Source organism: Cyprinodon variegatus, unplaced genomic scaffold (genome assembly GCF_000732505.1).
Source record: "Cyprinodon variegatus isolate N-32 unplaced genomic scaffold, C_variegatus-1.0 Scaffold637, whole genome shotgun sequence".
NCBI lineage: Eukaryota > Metazoa > Chordata > Actinopteri > Cyprinodontiformes > Cyprinodontidae > Cyprinodon > Cyprinodon variegatus.
In genome coordinates, this window is record NW_015151090.1 from 235,080 (window position 1) to 256,678 (window position 21,599).

A 21,599-nucleotide genomic window follows, 5' to 3' on the forward strand; every position below is an offset into this window, starting at 1 on the left:
CAGAACTGTTTTCTTCCAAACTGCAGATAGTAATGTTGGTAAAACGAATAGCTGTTCTCTTCAAGAGGTAAATTTGAACTTTCTTTCATACAGCTATATATGTCATCATTTTATGATTTTGTTAACACAACACCGCTGCAAACTAATTAGAAATGCAAATGTTTGTGTTCAGCTATAAATATTTTTTAATTCAAGCCTCAATATAAACAGTAAACTTGACATTATCTGAACTTAACAGGTTAGCTCATGCAAGGTTCCAAAGCATTAATCATTTAGAGTATTTTGTTACTGCAACACATTTATGACTTTTTTAAATTAAGTTATTTAATGATGAATTCATTTAACACATTTTGACCCCTGTAATAGAACAGTAATTAGCCTGAAGTTGCCTTACTAGCTGTACAGTAACTAGGAAGAAAACGGCAGAGGTGAGATTTCCTGAAATGCTGTCGATCACAGACAGTTTACTTTCTTAAGTTGGTTTAACTCTTTAACATGAAAAGACTTTGACATAAGGGTACAGAACCAGGTCCACACTTGAATAGTAGAGACTCTACAGGTACATAATAAAGCAAAAGAGAGCAAAGAAGGAGGAGGAACTAACGATTGTGATATATTGAGGGTCTTATTGAACTTGCATGCCTAATACCTTCAAAATGGTTATGGAGAGTAGTTTTAGATAAAACATCTCATTTGAGTAATCATAAGGTCTCTGGATTTTTGGCAGAATTCTGGCTTTGTGGTGTCGTTGGTCAAGACACTTCACCCATTTTGCCTACTGATGATGGTCAGCGGGCCCAGTGGCGCCTACAGCAACCTCTCTTCTGTAAGTGAACCCCACAGCAGCCTTTGCTGCAATACAGCCTGTCTCCATCAGTGTGGAAGTGCAGGTGAATGACTGAATGTGGTGTAAAGAATTTTTTAAGTCCCCTGACCTTAAAAAAGGCGCTTTATAAGTACAGGCCATTTACAATGGCATACTTTTAATGTTGGTAATTCTACTTTTCTGTGTAATAAATACAGAAAACATGAATGTGCATACGCACAAATCAAATTTTCATAGTTTCCTTAAAAAACAAAATCCTATGAATTGTTAAACATGATTTTAAAGAACTGTTCAGGATTTTATATATAAACTACAAGGTTATCACTCCTTTAAGACGTCCCAAAAGATCCCTTTAATTATTCTGCCCTAAAAACAAAAAAGTTAAAGAACAAAAGGGGTTGTTGAGCCTTGAATTGTTGGTATAAAACTGAAAAATTTCAAAGTTAACACAATTTTACATAGCCTTTTTAATGATTTTTGGAAATGAACTCTTCAACCTTCAAATCAAAAACACGACCACTGACAGCCAAAGAATCTCACTGTGGTTTAGCATGTGCTTCTATCAAACATTTCTGTTTAAAACAAAATATGTGGCATCAAAGATAAAGAGCGAAGCAAAACAGGCGGCTTTCTGCATGTGGACAAACACACACTTTCCACCTTAAATCTCGTGTAAGATGTCGTCTCAGAGAAGAATCTTTACATTTAATGTTTTTTTTCTACATCAAGGAATGTTCGAGAACAAAGAAAATTATTTTTATATATATATATATATATTTGTAATGTTTTCAGTCACTGCGTTCTCAGTGTCTCTTCACTTTACACTTTCTGAACTTGTTGGCCTTTTTCTCTGTAGATATGCAGCTGAGAGAAGTCTGTGTGTTTCTTCTGTAAAAGTTGGGCTGGTGTGCAGCAGGGAATGATGTGTGGAACCTCTTTTTTGTCCCCTGTGCGGTGCTTTGGTGGCACCCTCTCCTTAGGTTCTGTCCGCAGAGTATCCTTCACAACATATCTACTCTGAGCCATTAAAAAAGAGATTAGGTGGGGTTCTGTGTATGGTAGGGAGAAGGGAATGGGGCAGGACAGAGCTGGCTCTTCCCTCTCACCCTCATCTGACACATGGGAATTGCAGTTTCTCTCTCACACCCAAATCCTCCTCCCTGTCGGTTCTGCGCAGCTCGGTCCATAAAGGCCATTAAATGGATGCCTCCTATGGTTGGCAGAGCAGCACCAGCATCAGCCAGCCCAGGATGAGCAGCATGGAGAGCCGGACTTGCTCTGGGCTATGATCCAAAAGCCTTGGAGAGGGTAGAGTGGAGTCTCCTTCGTCGCCCCACAGTCTGTCATTCCCACTAACCTGAAAGAAAGATTATAGATATTTTCAGTGTTGCAAGTTTGGGTTAAATGTGTTTCTAAATTGCTCAACATTATCATCTTACAAACAAATGCTTTGATGTATTTTGTTTGGATTTTAATGACACAGTTTACCAAAAAAAAGGTTTTAACAAATCAAACATACATCATAAGTTACTTCCTCCTGTAACATACCAAAATGAATTAACTCAGAGTATCATGCAGATCTGCCTATACAATATATCCTTTCTGATCACTGCAATCACCATCATGAACATTTTAATAAAAACCTGAGGGAATTCGATTAGGTACTTTTTACCTGAATTAAATCAAATAAATACCATGCAACAGTTGGAAGTAGAAACCTAGAAATGTCAAAGTTTGTGAAGAAGTGATATTTTTCATACAGCACTGTATTTGTTTTTATGTTGTGTGTTTAAAAGGATTGGTGATGTCTAAATTTTTACATCATAATGTTGTCCCTTCCCTTAGCACAACAAACATGAAAAGCCAATCCTGGGATGAGGATTTTACGTTATTATTGCTGTTTTCATTTTCATTTAAAAAAATTCAATGGATCTAACAATAACGATAAAAAGTAGTATTTTTTTTTTGCTTTAATTTTTCTCAATATGCTGCAAACACTGTCTTCTTCTCCAAGCTGACCTTTGTAATATCTACCCTGGAAATGTTGAAGAATATCTATTAAACATCATCAAAACCAACCCCTATTACACATCCTGGCATTTGGGCATTTTAGTGAGTACAGTCTGGGTGGTCTGAACCAGATATGTCAAAGTAAAGGAAAAGAACACAACCTTTGGACAGTGAAAAAAAAAAAAACCTGGTCTGAAATGATATTTATGAAAAGACAAAACCTTCCTGTTAATTTATCTTCAACCTAATTGCCACGGTAGCTATTCCCCATGTGGTTCTTTCAGCTATTTACGTTTGGCAGGAGTTGATTTCCAGATTCTTGCAATAGATGGTTTGATAGATATAATTCAAGGTTAGGCTTTGATTTTCACCCTGTCTCTTTCTGGTTCTGCCTTCCAGCTGAGGCTTCTCCCCTTCAGTTTAATCTGCAGTCTTGTTTTAGGCTTTTAAGCTACTCTTTGGTGGTTCGTCATAGCAATCAACCATGAATATTTATTACAGAATGAGCTTGTGGAGCTGCACAGCTGTAAGGTGTGTTACGCATTGGTGCAATAAAAATAAACTGCATGGAATATAATAGAATGAAAGCAATGCAACCTCTGGAGATTTCTCTGCAGAAAATGCAGCATTTAAACACAAACACTATAAATCCAGCTCAGCAAACCTCTCGCAGCGAAACACAGTGGCGCTAGCATCAACTGCTCTCACTATCCTTCCATCAGAGTTGATGAGTACGGTCAAAAGCTCAAAGCCACATGCATCCGAGTTGACGGGCGGATGGCTATCGCTAAATTCGAATAAAATGTGAAAAAGACCTTAAAGAGGCTGCAAAAGATTAACAACTGCAGCAAAACGAGAATGGCTCTATATATACCACCAAAATATAACCCCACAAACAATGTTTTTCTGCATATGTAGTCCATATCTGACTTTGACGCCACTACTATGTTTTTGTTCAAACAAAGCTTTATTGAACATATTAAATGAGAATCACATTCATTATCTTTTCTTTACGGAGCACAGCTGTGTGAGGTCTTAATTCTTCTTCTGCACGTGTGGATTGCTAATGTCTGATAGAAGCCGCTATTCATTAGTGATATCAGACATCAGATTAGAGCAAATAATGGACCATCGTGCTTTGTGGGTGTAGGCTTAGACTTTTCCTAAATACAAGTAGCAATTTGGTCAAGGAGGGATTAAATTGGCGTGAAGTTGTCTAGGCCAAAAAAGAAGATCTGCATCATTACATGTAGCTCAAACTTGCAAAACCATTATGTGCTTGCCATTTCTACTGTACCAGAAACCAAACTTGCTGTCAAAGATTTGGAAGAATAATTGATAATTTTACTGTTTGTCCTGCCTGGGTGACATCATCTCTCATTTAGTGGACAAGCTTGAAGTTAGCTTCAGTTACAGAGGCCTGAGTAAATTGTTCATGCAGCTTTTAATGAATCTGGAACTTTAATCGGTTCAGAAAAAAAACTGTGCTTTCAGATTTTGAAACTGAGCTGAATTCCAAAACACAAAGACTCTTTTAAAAGCAGTAAAAAAAAAAAATATTCTGTTTGTAAAAAACATCAACAACAGATGCTTTAACTGTTATGAAATTGACATTTAGATACAGTTCACTGGTTTGAAAAAAAGTTTTAGTTTTTAATTAACTGCCTTTAGTAAAAAACTATTTTGCCCATCTGAGATCAGTCTAAATATTACAGATCAGCAGCAGATCAAACATACTAGAAGCAGTGATGTGGCCCTTTAATTTAGGCTGTGAGTGCTAACTTTATAGCTCTATATCAGTCTCAAAAAGAGAGAGTAATAAAATCGTAATGCAAAGTTGTTTGATGAAACAGTTGAAAAGAATGAGCAGATTCTTATATTCCTTTGAACTTACATAATGTTTAAGCCTGTGATTAGTTTAAGAACACCTTTTATATCTCACTACAGAAAAACAAAAATACAGAGGAGGCACATCCAACTTTGCATCCAATTCAAATGCAAATCAGTGACCCATCAGATCTTGACGGAGAGGAAAGATATGTTAAAGAGTGAAGGAAGCCATCTCTGATAAAAGAGAAATGTCAACACTAACCAGAGGGAGAGGATTCTTTATGCTTACCTTCTAAGCAGAAATATATTTTTGTCATATTTGTAATCAGTCCTATTGATCCGCTTTTTAAGTTTTCTAAAAAAAAAAGTGTTTTGAAGATTTCCTTTTAAGTATTTTTAGCTAGCATCTGCAGTAAATTAGGGGATCTGGAAGCCATGCCTAAAAAAAAAAAGAAAAGAAAAAAAAAAGAAAAAAGGATAACCCCAGATATCCTTTTGCTGTCCATCTGCTTCTTTTAACATAAAGCTCTTTGGATCTAAAGTGTCAGGTTCTGTTTGTGAAGCTGTCATATTTGACATTTTTCGAGAAAATGGTTATTAATCAGCACTGACATAATGTAAGTTAATTTCTTTCAAGCCTTTTCCGCCTTCATGCCACAGCTAAAAAGATGTTCAGATAAGAGTCAGATAATAGAACAAAAGTCAGGAAAAGGTCACCTTAAGTCTACTTTGAAAAATCCTGTGAAACCTGAAGAACAATTTATAAAGAAAACTTTGAAATAAAGTTTGTCTCAAATTTTATATTATAGGCAGAATATAATAACTCTGAATCCTACAGGTAATGTTACAGATTATAGTTGGATAGTTCTAGATATGTATTTTTTTGTATTGTACAAGAAAGAAAATTGAACTAATTAATTTAATGCCCTGAGGTAATGAGACGTGTTGTAAATTAACACTGTATGTATCAAACTGATTAGATTTTTTATGATAGGAGTGAACAAAATATGAAACCTCTTGCTATACACCACAGTTATTCACCACTTCATTAGCTACAGACTTCCTTTTCTTTCAGGAAAGTATAAAGACAACAATATTCAGGCTAAATCCTGCTGCCATTAGATTGCCTTCATTTTCTTATTTGTATGTTGTTTGTTCAACAATCTGCTCAGTAGATCATTCCAGCTGAGATCTAACTGATATTAGGTCGATTAACAGTGAAGCCGATGGCTCTGGACTGGCTAAAAATGGTGCAAACAGAAAAAGATATTATTCAGAGTCTTGAAAAAAAAAAAAAATAGACACAGCGTCTGAGCTGTTTTACATTCTGCACCTTCCATCTGTTTGCTTGTGGCAGAATAAAAAGAAATACCTGATATCTTATTCTTTGTTACTCTTACATAAAGGCCACATTTGTAAATATATCATTTATAATTTATATGATTTAGTGTAAAGAAATTCCAGGTGGATGTATTACTCACTAATTATTTGACTTCTGAATGTAATTAGTTGCTAAGTGAGTCTCACACTGGTCATTGGGTCTTACATGTTTTAATTCAAGCGTTTCACTTATTTTTCTCTATAAATTTCCTCCACCTTTATCACCCACTTTGTTAAAACAAATACTCCATGTTTAGCTGCTGTGGGACCCAGATCACAGCGGGGTCATCTCTCCACCTGTGGCTCAGTTTTTAGAAAAGCTTGCACATCACGTTTCCATTCTTCCATCTCGTCTCACCTGAGTAGGTATTTGTGCCCGCAGAACGTTCTGCTCTGTTTCCATGGAGATACTCGGGGCGGTGGTTGCCAAGTGTGGACTCTCGTTGTCTGTCGCTGGACTTGTCACCCCAGGCTGACTGGCGCCTGTTTTTACATCTGATCCGTTCCCAAATGCTACGATGGCGTTTTCTGCAACACACCAGCAGCAGAAATAAAGATTTAAAAGCACATAATGATTCTGCTCCTTAGGAGATAAAAAATCTGATTATTACAGGTCATAGATATTTTGACAAGTTCTGACTACTAATCATATGACGCAGGACCTGTAAAATAAACACAAACAGCATCTAGCCATCATGCTGCCGCTAAAGGTCAGGGCTCACTGTATCATCCAGGTGCCTGAAAATAAATTAAACAATCTTAGCGAAGTTCATAATTTCATTGATTCTAATAAAATATTGTTCAGATTCATTACACACAAAGTCAAATTGTGTAGTTAACCTGTCTACACAAGGGTATACTGATGGTTAGAGCTAATGGCTGATTATAACTCAAATTTGGCACTGGCTAATACCAAAACAGGATGTTAAGGCAGATATGTTATGGCAATGTTATGTTCAATTCAATCCTGTGGATGAAATCCAGCATGCACTGAGATCCTTCAATTTTATTCACTTCAGGCTATTTATACGCATGTAGCTCCAGTTCACAACAAATGTCACCTCAGGGTACTTTACAGACACAATAGTCAGATCATACTGTCAGATTCCTTCAAAGTTTTCTATGCAAGGAAATTCAACTGAAAGCATCAACAATCTATTGACTCTACAGCAATCGCTCACACCCAGCATGCATGGAGCAAAAGTGGAGAGGAAAACTCCCTTTTAACAGGAAGAACCCTCCAGCAGAACCAGACTTAGTGTGAGCGACTTCCTGCCAAGGCTGACTGGGGTTTGAGGAGACAGAAGCAGACACACAAAACAAACAGAAGGACTGATCTATAAATACTTTAAATGTTAGAAAAGGTGACAGTAAATTAGCTCTACAGGTAGCTCTGGCTGAGAAAGAGAGAGTTGAGCAGACAAACTCAGAGCCAGTTTTCATATCACAGGGATGAAAGGGAGCACATACAGTTAGTCAGAGTAAAGGTTGAGCCCATGGATATGTCTAGGAGAGAAACAAAAGCAAGCACTGAAAAAGAGGCCCAACTCTATCATCTATAATCTAAAGTGTTGATGGCAGCAGCCCAGCTAATATTTCTCTCCAGGATGATGTCACAGCCAAACAGAACACACCCAATGCCTGTACTTCTTATAGATCCATCTCTCTTCTCAAAGTCGATGCTAAGATTGTCTTAAGACTGTTAGCAACTTACCCTAAAACCTGAAATATTCGCTTACTCTATAATATTTGCACATTTTTAAGGTAATCTACTTTTATCACTTCTCCCTAAATATGCAGGTGTTTTTTTTCCCTTGACATGGAGAAGGACTGGATTGAGTGATTTATCTTGTAAAGGTATAAAAAAAACTTTGATTTAGAAAAGAAAATGTATTTCTTTGATTCAGCTTGTATACAGTTCCCTCTCCAAAAGCGAAGATTATGACAAATAACAATCATTATAGTTATTTTACACTAGCTTGGGACCAGACCTTTCCAAACTCAATTTGTTAAGCTCTAGAACCATTCTTAATTTCATAAAAATATCTTCCTTTGTTGCAAAAGATTTCTTTTTCGGGTCATTAAAACGAAACTATCAATGCACCGGTATGCTGACGACATTAGCTTGTGTGTCCAAGTTTTGACTCAGTTCTGTCTATTTTCAAAAAATATGGCTTTTGCTCCTTTTCTGCTTATAATTGCAGTCTCCTTAAGAGGTAATGTTTTAATATTAACTCTTAAGCCTTGTCACTGATTTATGACTGTTGTATATACACATGCTTCTTAATATTCCTACATTTCTGTATTATAAATCCTTTGTTTTAGTCCTGAAAAAGTTCTATTTCACTAGAAAATGGATTAAGTTTACATTAGATGCAAATCATAACCATCTAACTCTACAACAAAAATCACAATGGATGTATCACATCTTAATAACGGGGGTTTTGCCTTTTAAATGGAAGTACTGAATTAGATTTTATTTTTAATAATAATCTAAACATCCATTTCAAACAAGAGAAACATACAAGGACAAATCAATCTATTCAGTGTGGAACATAGCATCTTCAGTCTTTTCTGCTCACAGGATGTAAAAAAGAAAAAAAATGTCTGGAGCTGAATTGAAAGCAAAACCCTGAGCATAAATACGTCAGATGTCCTACATGTATACATATAATTTATCTCTCTCAGGATATCTGGTGTAAGAAAATGGCTAAAAATGGGAAACATTCTGTGTAGTATTTACGCCAGGGGAATAGACTCCAATATGTCTTTCCTGAGGCAAAAATACTGCAGTCCACAATCCTTTACAAAACTTTCTGCCAATGCACACGACAAATGTGCTTCTGAGCAAAAATGTACAACGTTTTTTGCTCGATTTTGCAGATGACAGCCTTAGTTTTATATATATATATATATATATATATATATATATATATATATATATATATATATATATATATATATATATATATTTCCAGCCTATGCAGTTTTAAATAGGATTTTTTAAATAAAAAAAAAACCTGGTCAAACAATGAATAACTCATCTGCTGTCAGTAGGTTTGCTGGCTCACCTAAATAGCTGCGGGGCAGTATTAAAAGACAGAGGCAAGAAATTTTCCAAACACAGTAAACTTGACTTTTTTTAACCTTCCTGCTGATTTTTAAACGTAAAGTCGGCATCTAAAATCTCCCTCCCAGCAGTTTGCTGCTGTCAGTTGTGAAAATATCCACAAATGTGGGTTTTAAAAAGGCAAAGAGCGAGTGTTTACTGGGAACTACTTCTGAAATGTCTGTGGGGGGAACAACAATGGGATGAAGGGGAGCTCTTTTAAAGGTGCCGTAAACCTCCAGTGAAAAGCGGCACAATATGAATTATTCTACAGGAGTTGAATAAAATAAGAAAGATAAGAGAAAGAGAAATAAAAGTGTTTGAATGACAAGGTGAGAGTGTGATCCTTTCTGTATGACATCATATTGGGTATTCAGAGACGCTCATGCAATTTTTATTGGACATTTCACAATAAACAAGAGCACCTCATCAGTTCCACTCTCTGGAAAAAAGGAATATGCTAGTCATAGGTAAAGGGGTGCAGAGTCATCTTTTATTAAACATCCTGGATTATTCAGTGGAGAAAGACCTATAAGGTTACCTTTAGCTGAATAAGTCCAGATACAAAATAATCCAAATAATAAATGCCATATTGGATCAAACCAAAGTTTCTACTTTTACTTCAGTGATATCCATATATTGTCGCTCCTGTTTGGCTCCGTCCATCTTCAGTAACTTCACTGAGTAACAAACAAACTTGTTTTTTTGCTGTTTTTCAAAAGTTATTCCAAAAAAAAAAAAGACACACAGGTAATGTTTATGTTAAAATTAGCATGACATTTTACTATGACATTTGGTGGTCAGACTAACTTACTGTAAGGAGTATTTCGGCTCTGCTTTAATATGTTTTATGTTAAAAAGAAAATAAGTTTAGAAAACTGTTCCTGGAATAGTTAATTTGACATTATTTCCTTTGATTGTTTTATTATAGTCTTCAAAATACAAACATTTGTACATAATTGCATTCTGGTCTGCCTAAATCACAAAAATTTTAACATCTGATGTTATAATGAGTAATTTCTTGGACGGCTACGTTTTATTTTTAATCAAAAATAAGATGAAGTATTGCTGCTCTTACTGGAGTACAATTTTTGAATACTACACCCACTTCTGCTTATTGTGTTTACATTTATGAGGGAAAGAGATTCATGTAATACTTTTTGAATTAAAGCAGCACTGCAAAAGGTGATCCTAAAACAAGTAAAATGTGTTTATTTGCCTTTGAGTTGAGCAGGTAAATAAAATGATTTGCAAATACAATGCAAAGATAGATAGACATTCTGTACTTGAAATAAGATATTAGGGATTTTTTTTATTATTCTAAACTTAAGTTATCTAATTGACTTGGCTAATTTTCTGACTTCATACTCAGATATAACGAAAATACTTTACTGTACTACTAATTTTTTGTAGTGTGTAACATTACGAAACATGGAAAAGAATGTATTACTTTAAGGACTTTGCAGATGTATTGTAGGAACAGATTAAAAAACAAATAAAAATACTTACATGAGGTTTGGGACACAAAAATATCCCATTAAAAGCCATAAATTTAAAAAACATTGATTTTGACTTTGAGATTATAGTCGCTACAACTTTTTGCAGGGTGTGAATCCTTTACTTTTATAATCACCATAGCATTACATAACAATAAAATAATGCTGACAGTAAAACTCTGTGGTAGCGATAATCCAATTCAAGTGATGGAACCATGAATTCTGCTCTCTAAAAGAAAACCCTGATAGAGAATATCTGGCCATCAGTTAGTGGCCTTAAGCTCCAACTCCCCTGGGATATGCTGAAAAGCCTCATAAAAAAGGACAAAATGAATGTTTTGGAATAGTCTAATCTGATGGAGAGGCTGTGACTTTGAATGCCCTGTGTGGCTGAATGAAAACAATTATACAAAGAAGAGGGATTCAAATTCATGCACAGCCATGTAGAAGATCTGATAGCTCTTGATGGTGGCTGTTATTGCAGAGAATGATTCAACTAGCTATTAGGTTTAAGGGAGGATTACTTGTTAAATGGGAGTAGAAAAGCTCAAATAGCATTTTATGTACAATAAATGAAAACATCATTTAATAACCGAAGACTGTATATGAATGGATTATATTTTATGTAATATATTAATGTGTGAGAATAAAGCAAAACAAGAAATCTGTAAGGGGGGATACATTTTTCACAGCACTGGGGCAGACATCTACTTAGATAGATGCATTAATATAGTTTGCTATGGTCAGAACCTAACAACATTAACTGACATATTTGAAAAAACAATTAAACACACTAAAAAGGTTTCAAATGAACTCTAATTTTAAATCAGACTAAATTCTTATTAATTTTTGGAGCTCAGGATACATGGCCAAAAAATAAAATATTGAATTATATTGAAATACAAGTATTCAGATTGAATTAATTTGAATAATTATACAAAATAATTGAAAAAGCCATGGCTTCTGCTCCATTTCAGATATTGTAAAAATATATATTTTTAAACCTATTATGTCTGAAAAAAATAACCGGAACTGAATTCGTAATGTTTTATTATAAACCTCATGAATCTTTGCTATAAAATGTTTTATTTTCATCATTACTATCAAATTCTATATCTAGCAACAAAGTGTATGATGACAATAAGTGAAATCATCATGTGTGGGTTGCAATGGAGTCAGCAACGGGATCAACTGCTTAGCAACAAGGTGACTAAACTAATTGACTCAGTAAGAATTAGCCCTTAACCAAAATAGCTACACCCTGACCTAATTGGAACCACTATACTGATCTGTTTCCTGCTAATTTTCCTCTCTTTGATGCATGAGTCTTTTTTTTTTTACAGCTGCATTAATAAAAGATTTAAATAAGACATAAAGTGTTTGATATTTATAATCAATTCTTTGTAAGCATTAATGATTTTTGATCCACTAATACCTATAGATTAAATGGACACTCAGAGAAAGCAGTTAGTGACTTAAAAAACAACAACAAATAAGACAATTACTGATTGTAATGATCTAGAAATGTTGGTTTAAAAACAGATAATTTAGGGAATCTATAAACGATAATTATGTGGTATGAGAGGCGTTCTCAAAGTTTGTTTTCCATTTTTTTCTCTATGGGTATTTCATAATTTAGGATGTTGTGCTTTTTCTTCTGAGGATCTAAAAAGGGTTCAAGTGACTAATCTGACACTGTGACTGGCAAAAAGATTAAACAAGTTACTCAAACAGTGGCTATAACCTTTGCAGTTATCCAGTTCCTAAAAAGGCAAGATGCAGACAAATAACGCCACTAAAGGTTGACTTTTTTGATTGGACATCATGAAAACCTCCTAATCCAGGGCGGAGTCAAAGGGGGGTTATGGCCATCCCTAGCCAATCATTGGCCACCTCTCTGGTCCACCTACCAGGTGATTGGTTGTTCCCACTGGGATGTAATTCACCACCTCTGAAACAAGCAGTTCTCCTCTATATTGCAGAGGGTAGCAGCAGTGATACCATTATATGGAATGTCCTATATGGAAGTTTTGAAAATTATTATAATAACCAAAAACTTTCTAGAAAAATTCAGCGGTTAACTAGCAACAACTAATACCAAATACTGTTTTAATAATTAGTTTTTCATGTTTTATGGGGCAGAGTTCGTCTCTGCACTTATCTAGGAGTCTTCTATGTACAGTAATTTAAGATAAAGAACAACTACACAACCCATTAAATGTATATAAAATGTAGAACCATAAATTAATTTAAACAGTTTACAAGTAAAAATATGTGTGTAGCTTTAGTATTAAGAGACTTATTAAAATCTTGTCTGTCTTCAGTGATTTATTTGAAAAATATAGATGTTTTCTGCATCTAATTTCCTGATGGTTCATCGTGAACAGTACAGATTGACCCTGAATTGGATCAACTGAATGCATAAACTGAACTGCAGCAGGTGGCTTATTAAATCCAATCAGCAAACAAAACCAGTCGAAACCAGGATGCACCTCTTGGTTGGGGCTTAAGAACTAACAAAAGATACCAAAATTATACTTGGGACAATTTTGATGAGGTCAAGGTTGGATAATTAGATAGACAGAAATGTGAGGGGAGCAGCTGAGATATTATTCAATGTTAATTTAAAGTATTTTTAAAAACTCAAATTTACTCCTCTAGAGCAGTGTTTTTCAATCCTGGTCCTCAAGGCACCCTGCTCTGCATGTTTTGGATGTTTCTGAGGTTAAGCAAACCTGATTCAGACGATTGCAGTTCAGTAAACCCTGATAATCTGCTATCAATTGATAACAGGTGTGTGAAAGCTGGGAAACATCTAAAACATGCAGGGCAGGGTGCGTTAAGGACCAGGATTGAAAAACACTGCTCTAGAGTTCATGAAAATCTTTATGACCCTGTGAATTTTCACAAGGAACACATAAAACCTTGATTAAAAAATACCAAACATGTTTGCTTAAAGGTACATAGTTACATTATATGACATTTTTTTATCTATACGCCACTAACTTATTGGTTGCGCACAAAGTCTTTATTAAAAATTATTTTATCCTGCTTGGTTAGTATTTCTTATTTTTGTCTTTTATGCATAATTTTTGCTTAGTCTGTGAGTAAATAAAGCCTGTCTATCTATACTTACCATAAAAATAAAAAAAATGTACACGACTGAATAAAGTGAATGTGATTGGTCGATTATCAAGGGGGCAGGATTGTTGTGGCGGAAGGTCCACAAGTGGGTTTGGTTGTGGCCGGTGTCTCAGAAGCATCTTGCTAACCAGTTAGGAACTTAGTGCTTGTAGGTTCCCAATGAGAAATTACATAGGGACCAAGTAGCACTAAATTAGTGACTTAGAAAAGCGACTGTCAAGGAATGCTATGGACAGCGGAAACATGCAAGAGGAGGAGAGTTTTGTGTCGGAGGTCGTGAATAAGTCTCCTCCTTTATACATTTTTTATAAAGAGGGGGATGAAGTTGTTGTGGAAGAGGACGCCAAGGCGGCAGAAGCTTGGTTTGGTGTAGAAGGCTTACAGCTGTACATGTAAATGATTCTTATTTCTTACTTCAACCGTTGCATATACTGTATTAGCTGCGACATATGAATCAAGACACTATGACCAAAAAAATTTGATTGACAGATGACTGTTGATATATGATTGGCCAAATTTAGGTGTACAAGCTGATGTATAACTAACTGGCCTGCATAAAATAACGCAGGAAAAAAACTCACAGATTTTAAGACAGGATTTTAAAAAAATAATAAGTTTCATATTTTTGTGGCAATATAGTCTGATAAAGAGTACATTTATATACATGTTTAAGCCATAATTATTTGTCATTTAAATATGACTACCCTATGACTTTAAAGGCATCTGGTAAAAATAGATATATTCCATATTTGCTAAAGCAAAAATAACTCATGGTTGAACTTGAACAAAATACATTATATGGCAAAAAGAAAGAAAGAAAAAGGCAAGTCTATTTGAAGTTTTAATGTAGATCTTTCTATGTACTGCCTTAAAATTACAAGATAGATCAGAAGCAGTTATATGTAGCTTAGGATTATGGCAGAAAAAAGGTCCTCCTGAAGTTTAGTCATCAATATAATGCAAAAATCTGATGGTTATTTAAACAGATCATTCATAGTAAGGAAACTAAAACTGTTAGGCATGGCAAATTAGGGGAATTTGTATAATTTAGAGGGAAGTGTGTGGTACACCCCAAGGTCTTGGATCTACTACAACCGACACGATCATGTGATATATTAATATTCCTTAAGCATTCATTTTTATCCACTAAATGGGCTACTCGGCTGCAATTACATTTGCATGAAAGTCACTTCAATTATAATGTACTCAAACAAAGACATGCATGACGGAACCATCAATTAATATTCTTGGCCTATGCTGTAACATGGATGTGGTAAAAATCGCTCCACTATGCTGTCTATTTCTGTCAAAAAGCCCTCAGATTTGAGCGGAGGCTCGCTGATTATTAGGCAGAGGATTCCTAAGCCTTTAGTGGAGTATAGGGTGTGACATACAAACATTGATTTCTCACAGGATCAAAACAAATTGATCCATTCTCCCGAGGTAGTTTGCCTTTGCAAACAAGATTCTGCAGAAATCAATGCGGAGACTTTCTCTCGTCTCTCTTCACTGATGCAATTCTGTGTATGAGCTGCAAGATAAAGATGGAGAATTGGATGGGTGACCCACAGGCTCCTTCTGACAACCCAGCAGCTTTTATAGTGATTGGAAAAGCAAGACCCCAGTAGATTGAAATAATAAAAGAATAGTTAAGGGTGCCCTTTGTTCTATTTCCTTAACCAACAATTTGGATTGCCCCTTTTATTTTCTATCTGACTCCAACAGCATACAATTCTTTTAAAAAGGAAGACACAAACTATCTTCTCAACCCAGCTGACATCATAACACTAAAAACCAGAAGTCCCTGTTCAACATGTTTACAGCTAGTTTAAAACAGCATCACTTAATGTGGTGGAGTCATTTACCAAAGCAGCAGCTATGACCCTGAAACATTCTAAATTTTCTTAAAACTCAAAGCTTAAAGCGCAAATCTAACTATTGCATGGTAATCTGTTACAGCAACATAAAATAGTGAGTGTGTCATATTACGGAAAATAATATGTGATCTAATTATGATTTTTTTTTATAAATACAAATCTGAATATTATCAGTCATGGTGTGGGGTTCTTTTGAGTCTTCTGATATACCTTTGTGTGTTATTTCTCTGTTATGTTCAAGAAAGGTGGTTTTGCCTGATGCTTGTTGATAGCTTTTTTTGGGGGTTCTTGCTATTTTCTGTTAATTTCATTCCCAGAAGCAGTAGAAACTCCAACAAAAAATGTTCTGCTTAAAGTCTGTATGCAGACATCCTCAATTACTCCACTGATTTATGCTTTTATTTGTTTTGAACATAGCCTGTAGATATATATGTTTGAGGATGAAGATATTTTGTAATTTTAAGAACGGACTTGTATTGTTTTATTTTTTACAGTGCTGCTTTTATGTGTTAAATTATTGAAATAAATAAAAACAAATTTTAAGACTGTAACTTAAATACATATGGTAAACAAAAATCCATCACAGCAGATTTCTTTTTTGAAGGTTAGTTTATAGGCGCTATTGGACTTTATCTTTGGATTAGATAGAGGGGGAAGACATCTGCTAAGGTCAACAGGCTGGAACTCAAACCTGCGACAACGAGGACCAAAGCTTCTGAACATTGGTCACACACTTAAACCTAGCACCATGCTGCACCCCCCTTACAGCAAATTTCAAAGTTGAACAAATAAAAAATCAGTCCTAAAATCATGTGTTGTATCTGCTGTTACTGCTCCGCACCGCTCTTCTTCCTCTTTGTGTTTTTATTTTCATTGCCATGTGGTGAGGTCTGCTCTGCGAGAGGCTCCAAAAGCTCTATATTCTGATGGTTGACACTCTTCTACTGACTCTGCTTCACCTCTTTCTGGTGACTAAAGTCTCTCAGTGGAAACAGCTGATCTTCACTCTGTCTATGTTTTCAGCCACTGTAGAAGCATTCAGTTTACCTGCCAAAAATCCATCGTTACGTCATATGAGTGCAACAAAATAAAAAAATTGTAATCTGAATGTGTTTTCCTTCGGACATTTTAAACATATGCTGCTCATTTTAGTGCCATGAAATGAATTTCAACAGTATTTTACCAATATTATTTTAGCATACATATTTGAAATGAGAAAAGAAGGTCAAAAGCACTTCAAATAGCTGCAAAGAGACTTGAAACTTAAATTCATCTGAATAAACAGCCAGAGCTGCTAATGAAATAGTTTGGGTCAAAGTGTTTCCTTTTGCTAGGAAGGGAACAATATCCAGACCTATGTCTAGTGGTTTTCCCTCCAAGCTAACTGAATCTGAGCGAAATAGCGAAGAATTACGCAAGACCTTTATTCAAAAGTACATCCTGGACAGGTTGCCAGTCCGTTGCAGGGCAACACAGAGACAAACAGCCGTTCACGCACACACTCACACCTAAGAAGAATTTAGAGGTGCCAATTAATTTAACAGTCATGTTTTTAGACTGAGGGAGGAAGCTGGAGTACCCAGAGAGAACCCACGCATGCTCAGGGAAAACATGCACTCAATGCAGAAAGACCCCCGGCCAGGAATCGAACCCAGAACCTTCTTGCTGCAAGGCAGCTGTACCACTGAGCAGCCCCAAATGTTTTACATTTTTGTTAAAGAAAAAAAACACAATATAATATTTCCCCCAGACCAGTTATGTTCTAATAAGTGTTGCTTTATCAAAACTTTATGTAATATGTAAAAAAAAAGAAAAAAAAGAAAAAAAGAAGAAGAATTAAAGGCAAAGAAATTCCTGCAAGACAGTACGAAAACCACAGGGGAAGACAAGATCCCTGTGACTATGTTCACATGTATGGTGCACATGTATGGAGCTTGCAGATAAGCCTGTGGATCAGCATACTACTGGTGTTGTGGGTCAACAGTGTTGGTGGGACAGGTGGGAAAGTACGCTGGATCGCAATAAATGTGCAGTTACCCTTCAGTAACACGCAGCAATATCCTGGCAGGCACAAGGATGAGAGCTACAACTCCAGCTGTTCACCACCCGCTAGCATGCTGAGACGAAGTGCCAATTGATATCTTCAGCGGTTAGCTGTTGTGACAGCTCCTTTGTAAATCAATGGACACTGCTGTTTAAGCACCTCCACTCATATCTCTTTGACTTTAAAGTTTTTCCCCAAGGATTTTTTTTAATATACTGACTTCACAGTTTAGCCAGCAGCAGCAGAGCACATCCAGTGCATACCATACTGTCCCTAACCTGATGTATAAATGGGTGCTCTCACTTTTTGCTATTACACTCCCTAATTTGACTTGCAGAGAAAATTTCAAATAATTGCAGGAATAAATTAGCTTCACCTCCATCTGTCCTCATCTTTTTTTGTGCCTGACACACTCAGCTCTCAGAAAATGAAGAAGTCCCGAGTCATTGTTCTGCATGGTGATTTGCCTGTTATCTCTGCGATGAGGAGGTAAGACAGGGTGACAGATGTTTTTTAAGACCTGAGAGTGCTCACTCTGAAGCATGCCATTTTTCTCAGCAGTTTTCCTCTCCTCTGTCTGCAAACAACAGTGTTCTTCCCTGCTGCTGTTCTTTCTTTTTGCCTCATTAGTTCGGAGGCAGGAAACCAAATTATGCTCAATTACAAAGTCATCAAAGGCCATCTGAAGTCCTGTTTCAGCAAGCTGGCCAACACACAAGGGAAGGTGCTTGAAAACAAAGCTGAATTTAGTCAAGGCTTAACCGTGAAGGCCACTAAAACGAGTTATTTGAATCGATAAAGGTACAGTAAAACGAACGAAGAAAGCTGGAGTCTTTTAGTAGCTGATAGACTTTCCGGAGATTTTAGAATCTCCAGAAAGGTGTTGGCTGAAATTGTTGGCAGAATTAAAACACCAACCATTTCTCAAATGGCCAATTTGGTCTTCAATGTTTACATACTGAGCTACTGTATCTACTGTTATGTTTTTATAGGCTAAGACTGGTGGAAGACATGAGGACCACTTTTCTTCATCCTGCTTTATCCTATTTCTACTCTCTTATTTGGTCCTGTAGTTCAACCCCTGACCTTAAGCTCTCTCTGCTTTTTTTCTTGTCATACTAGCTTAATCTGCCCTGTTCCCTTTTGACTGCAATTCCAACCTGATAAGAAATATCAGCCAGGCTGCTGCAATCAACACCTTTGATTATTGATGACAGAGTTAGGCATTTTTTAATAATTAAGTCACATTTTCTCCTAGACATACTGTAGATATGTGCTCGGTGTTAACTGTTACTAACTGTATGTGCTCTCTTTCCTGTCATTTCACAAGAAAATTCTCTCAAAGCTAATCTGATTAAGTGTTTCCTATTTGGATGGATGTAGTTTCCCATTATAACTGTAGAAACCATTTATGGATCAGTGCTTCTATGTTCCTCCTATATGTCTTCTTCTGACTCCTTGAACCCCCATTCGGCCTTGGCAGAAGTCCGCTCACACTGAACATGGTTCCGCAGCAGGTTTCATCTTTTTAAAAGGGAGTGTTTTTTCTCTCCACTGTCACTACATGCTTACCTTGGAAGTAAAATTAATTTTCGCAAGATTTGTGAGTTAAAAAAAAAATCCAGTAAATACCTCTTGCCAGGAGCCAGCAGATGGGTTTGGCTTGATACAGAAGTGTTTTGGACCAATGAAATTCAGTGACATACACATGCAATTAGAACTGGAAGGCTTAAGCAAAGCAACCCCTTGACCTTAAATATATATTATGATATATGACAACAGTTATAAAGATAAATGATAACATACACTGATAGGAACCAGTTGAGCTTGCCAAAGGGTACTGGGACTACTACTACTACAACTACTGTATCTTAGCTGAGTATGTAATATAAAGTGTTTGTTGTATATTTACAAGAGTGGTCGTCAAGGGGTTAAGTCAAGTGGTAAATTAATATTTAATAAACAAACCTGTTTATTCTTTTTAAAATATGACATGTCCACAGATATAACCCAAATACATCTAATCAAAGTTTGTAAACCTGGATGCTTTAGTCTAATAACATAACCACAAGTTAATTCAGATTAGTTCAAATGGAAAGTAAAGGTAAACATTTTTCCCTGTGATCTATTTACTTGTAATTAGTGTGCATGTTAAAAATCTGAGTGGGTCTCTGGAATCTTCACAGACCCATAAATGAGTTCTGCAAAGATGTTGCTGGATTTAGTCAGCAACATCAAAAGCCAAAGAAATCAAAGGATCTGTATGAGGAACTTTTTAAAGAGCTGAACTTTATAAAGCAGAAAATAAGTTATCAAAATATATCCCAGTATTGGAAAACGAAACCACTTTTGTTTAAACTGTACCTAAGATGTGCAAAAGTACAGGTTCTGTTATAAACAAATCCAATCTTAGCCATTATTATTATTGGGAATGTTCTGGATCCAAAAAAAGGAAATAAAACTGCAAATAACCTCACATGAGATTCACAACTAGCAAAAAAATAAAAAAGGAAAAAAAAGAAAGAAATTTAATGTAGGACTGTTTCAAGATGCAAAATAAGCAGTTAAAAACTGGGAGCATGGTTTAGTCCTCCAAAGTTACTATGTTTCCATGCTAAATGTTACAGAAAGAACCCTGGGAAACAGCTGCAATGAAATTAAAAGCAAAGATAGGACACTAAAATACAGAAAAAAAAAAACTTGATAAGCATTTCTTTCTTCAAGGGTGGACTATTGCTATTTTTAACAGGAAGTCCACAAAATTAAATTAAAAGCCCTCAGCTTGTCCTAAATGCTGTAACGATAGTTCTAATGTGAATTAAAGGAAGAGATCATATTTCTTCAACCAGCTCCTCCTAATGGCTCCCTGTTATATCTAGAATACAATACATATAAAGCCATTAACAAATCAGCTCCATCATGCATCAGAGATCTGATCACTTAGTTCCTAACAGAGCACTTTGCTCCTAGACTTTATTGGTGGTTCTAGAGTTTTAAAAGCCCAATAGAAGACATATCTGTTGGTTATAACAAACTTCTCCCATTGCAGATTTCCTGTCTACCTTTGAGAAAACTAAATCTTTCCTTTTTGATACAGCCTACAGTTGAGGTTGGTTTATGTTTGGTGCTGCTAAATTATGCCCTTTTAGCTTCCAAGTCCCTGCACTTCGTTTCCACGCAGCCTGTTTTTTCCTTACCATGCACCAAAGAATATTTGTATCTACTGAGACAGTCCTAGGTGAATAATCATTACGGATGAGTGATAGCTCCTACTGGAGATCTGTAGACCTCTTTTGATTTGGCCCATAAATACTTACTACGATGGATTGTGAACAACTCTTAGAGAGAAATGACTGTAACTTTTGGATAACAAAAACCAAACTTCTACGTGGTTTGGTGTTGAAAGCTTTAAGGCTGCTCCCTACACGCCCTCTAGAGTCAGCCAGAACGTTGGGTACAGAGGGGAAAAGCAGTATAGAGTATTAACTACTGCAAAAACTTTGTCTGCAATATATTTTATTTCAGGGATTTAGAGGCATCATGCATAATCCAGATTTTAGAGTTGATTAGATTAATCTAATTTTTTTTTTCTGCTGTTATAGGGTTAACCTGCTGGAGCATACTGTAAAATGACAACTTTTTCTCTCTCTAATACATTCTCCAATATTTCTCCAAGTATTCATTATCTGCAGGTATTACTGCTATTCACTGTATGTTTTTGTACCTCTATCTCTATATTTCATATACACGCTTTTAATGTTTGACTCCATTTTTCTGCACGACAAAAGAAACAGAATAATCTATTCTTTCCACGTGCTGTGTATTGTATTATTCACCCTTCAAATTTTACTACCTACCATACAGGTTTCTAGCTGTGATCGAA

At 35.8% G+C, this 21,599-nt stretch overlaps 1 protein-coding gene across 1 annotated transcript in view; it reads right to left on the reverse strand.

The window, feature by feature from the left end:
- Positions 1-11: 11 nt before the first annotated feature.
- LOC107096606 (GDNF family receptor alpha-4-like) overlaps positions 12-21,599 on the reverse strand; it is a 225,131-nt gene continuing 203,543 nt past the window's right edge. The window contains exons 7-8 of the mRNA XM_015393338.1: positions 6,405-6,574; positions 12-2,183 (exon numbers count right to left, since the gene is read on the reverse strand). Coding sequence (XP_015248824.1) covers positions 2,037-2,183; positions 6,405-6,574 — 317 coding nt within the window. The 3' untranslated portion in view covers positions 12-2,036. The remainder of the gene's footprint in view (positions 2,184-6,404; positions 6,575-21,599) is intronic.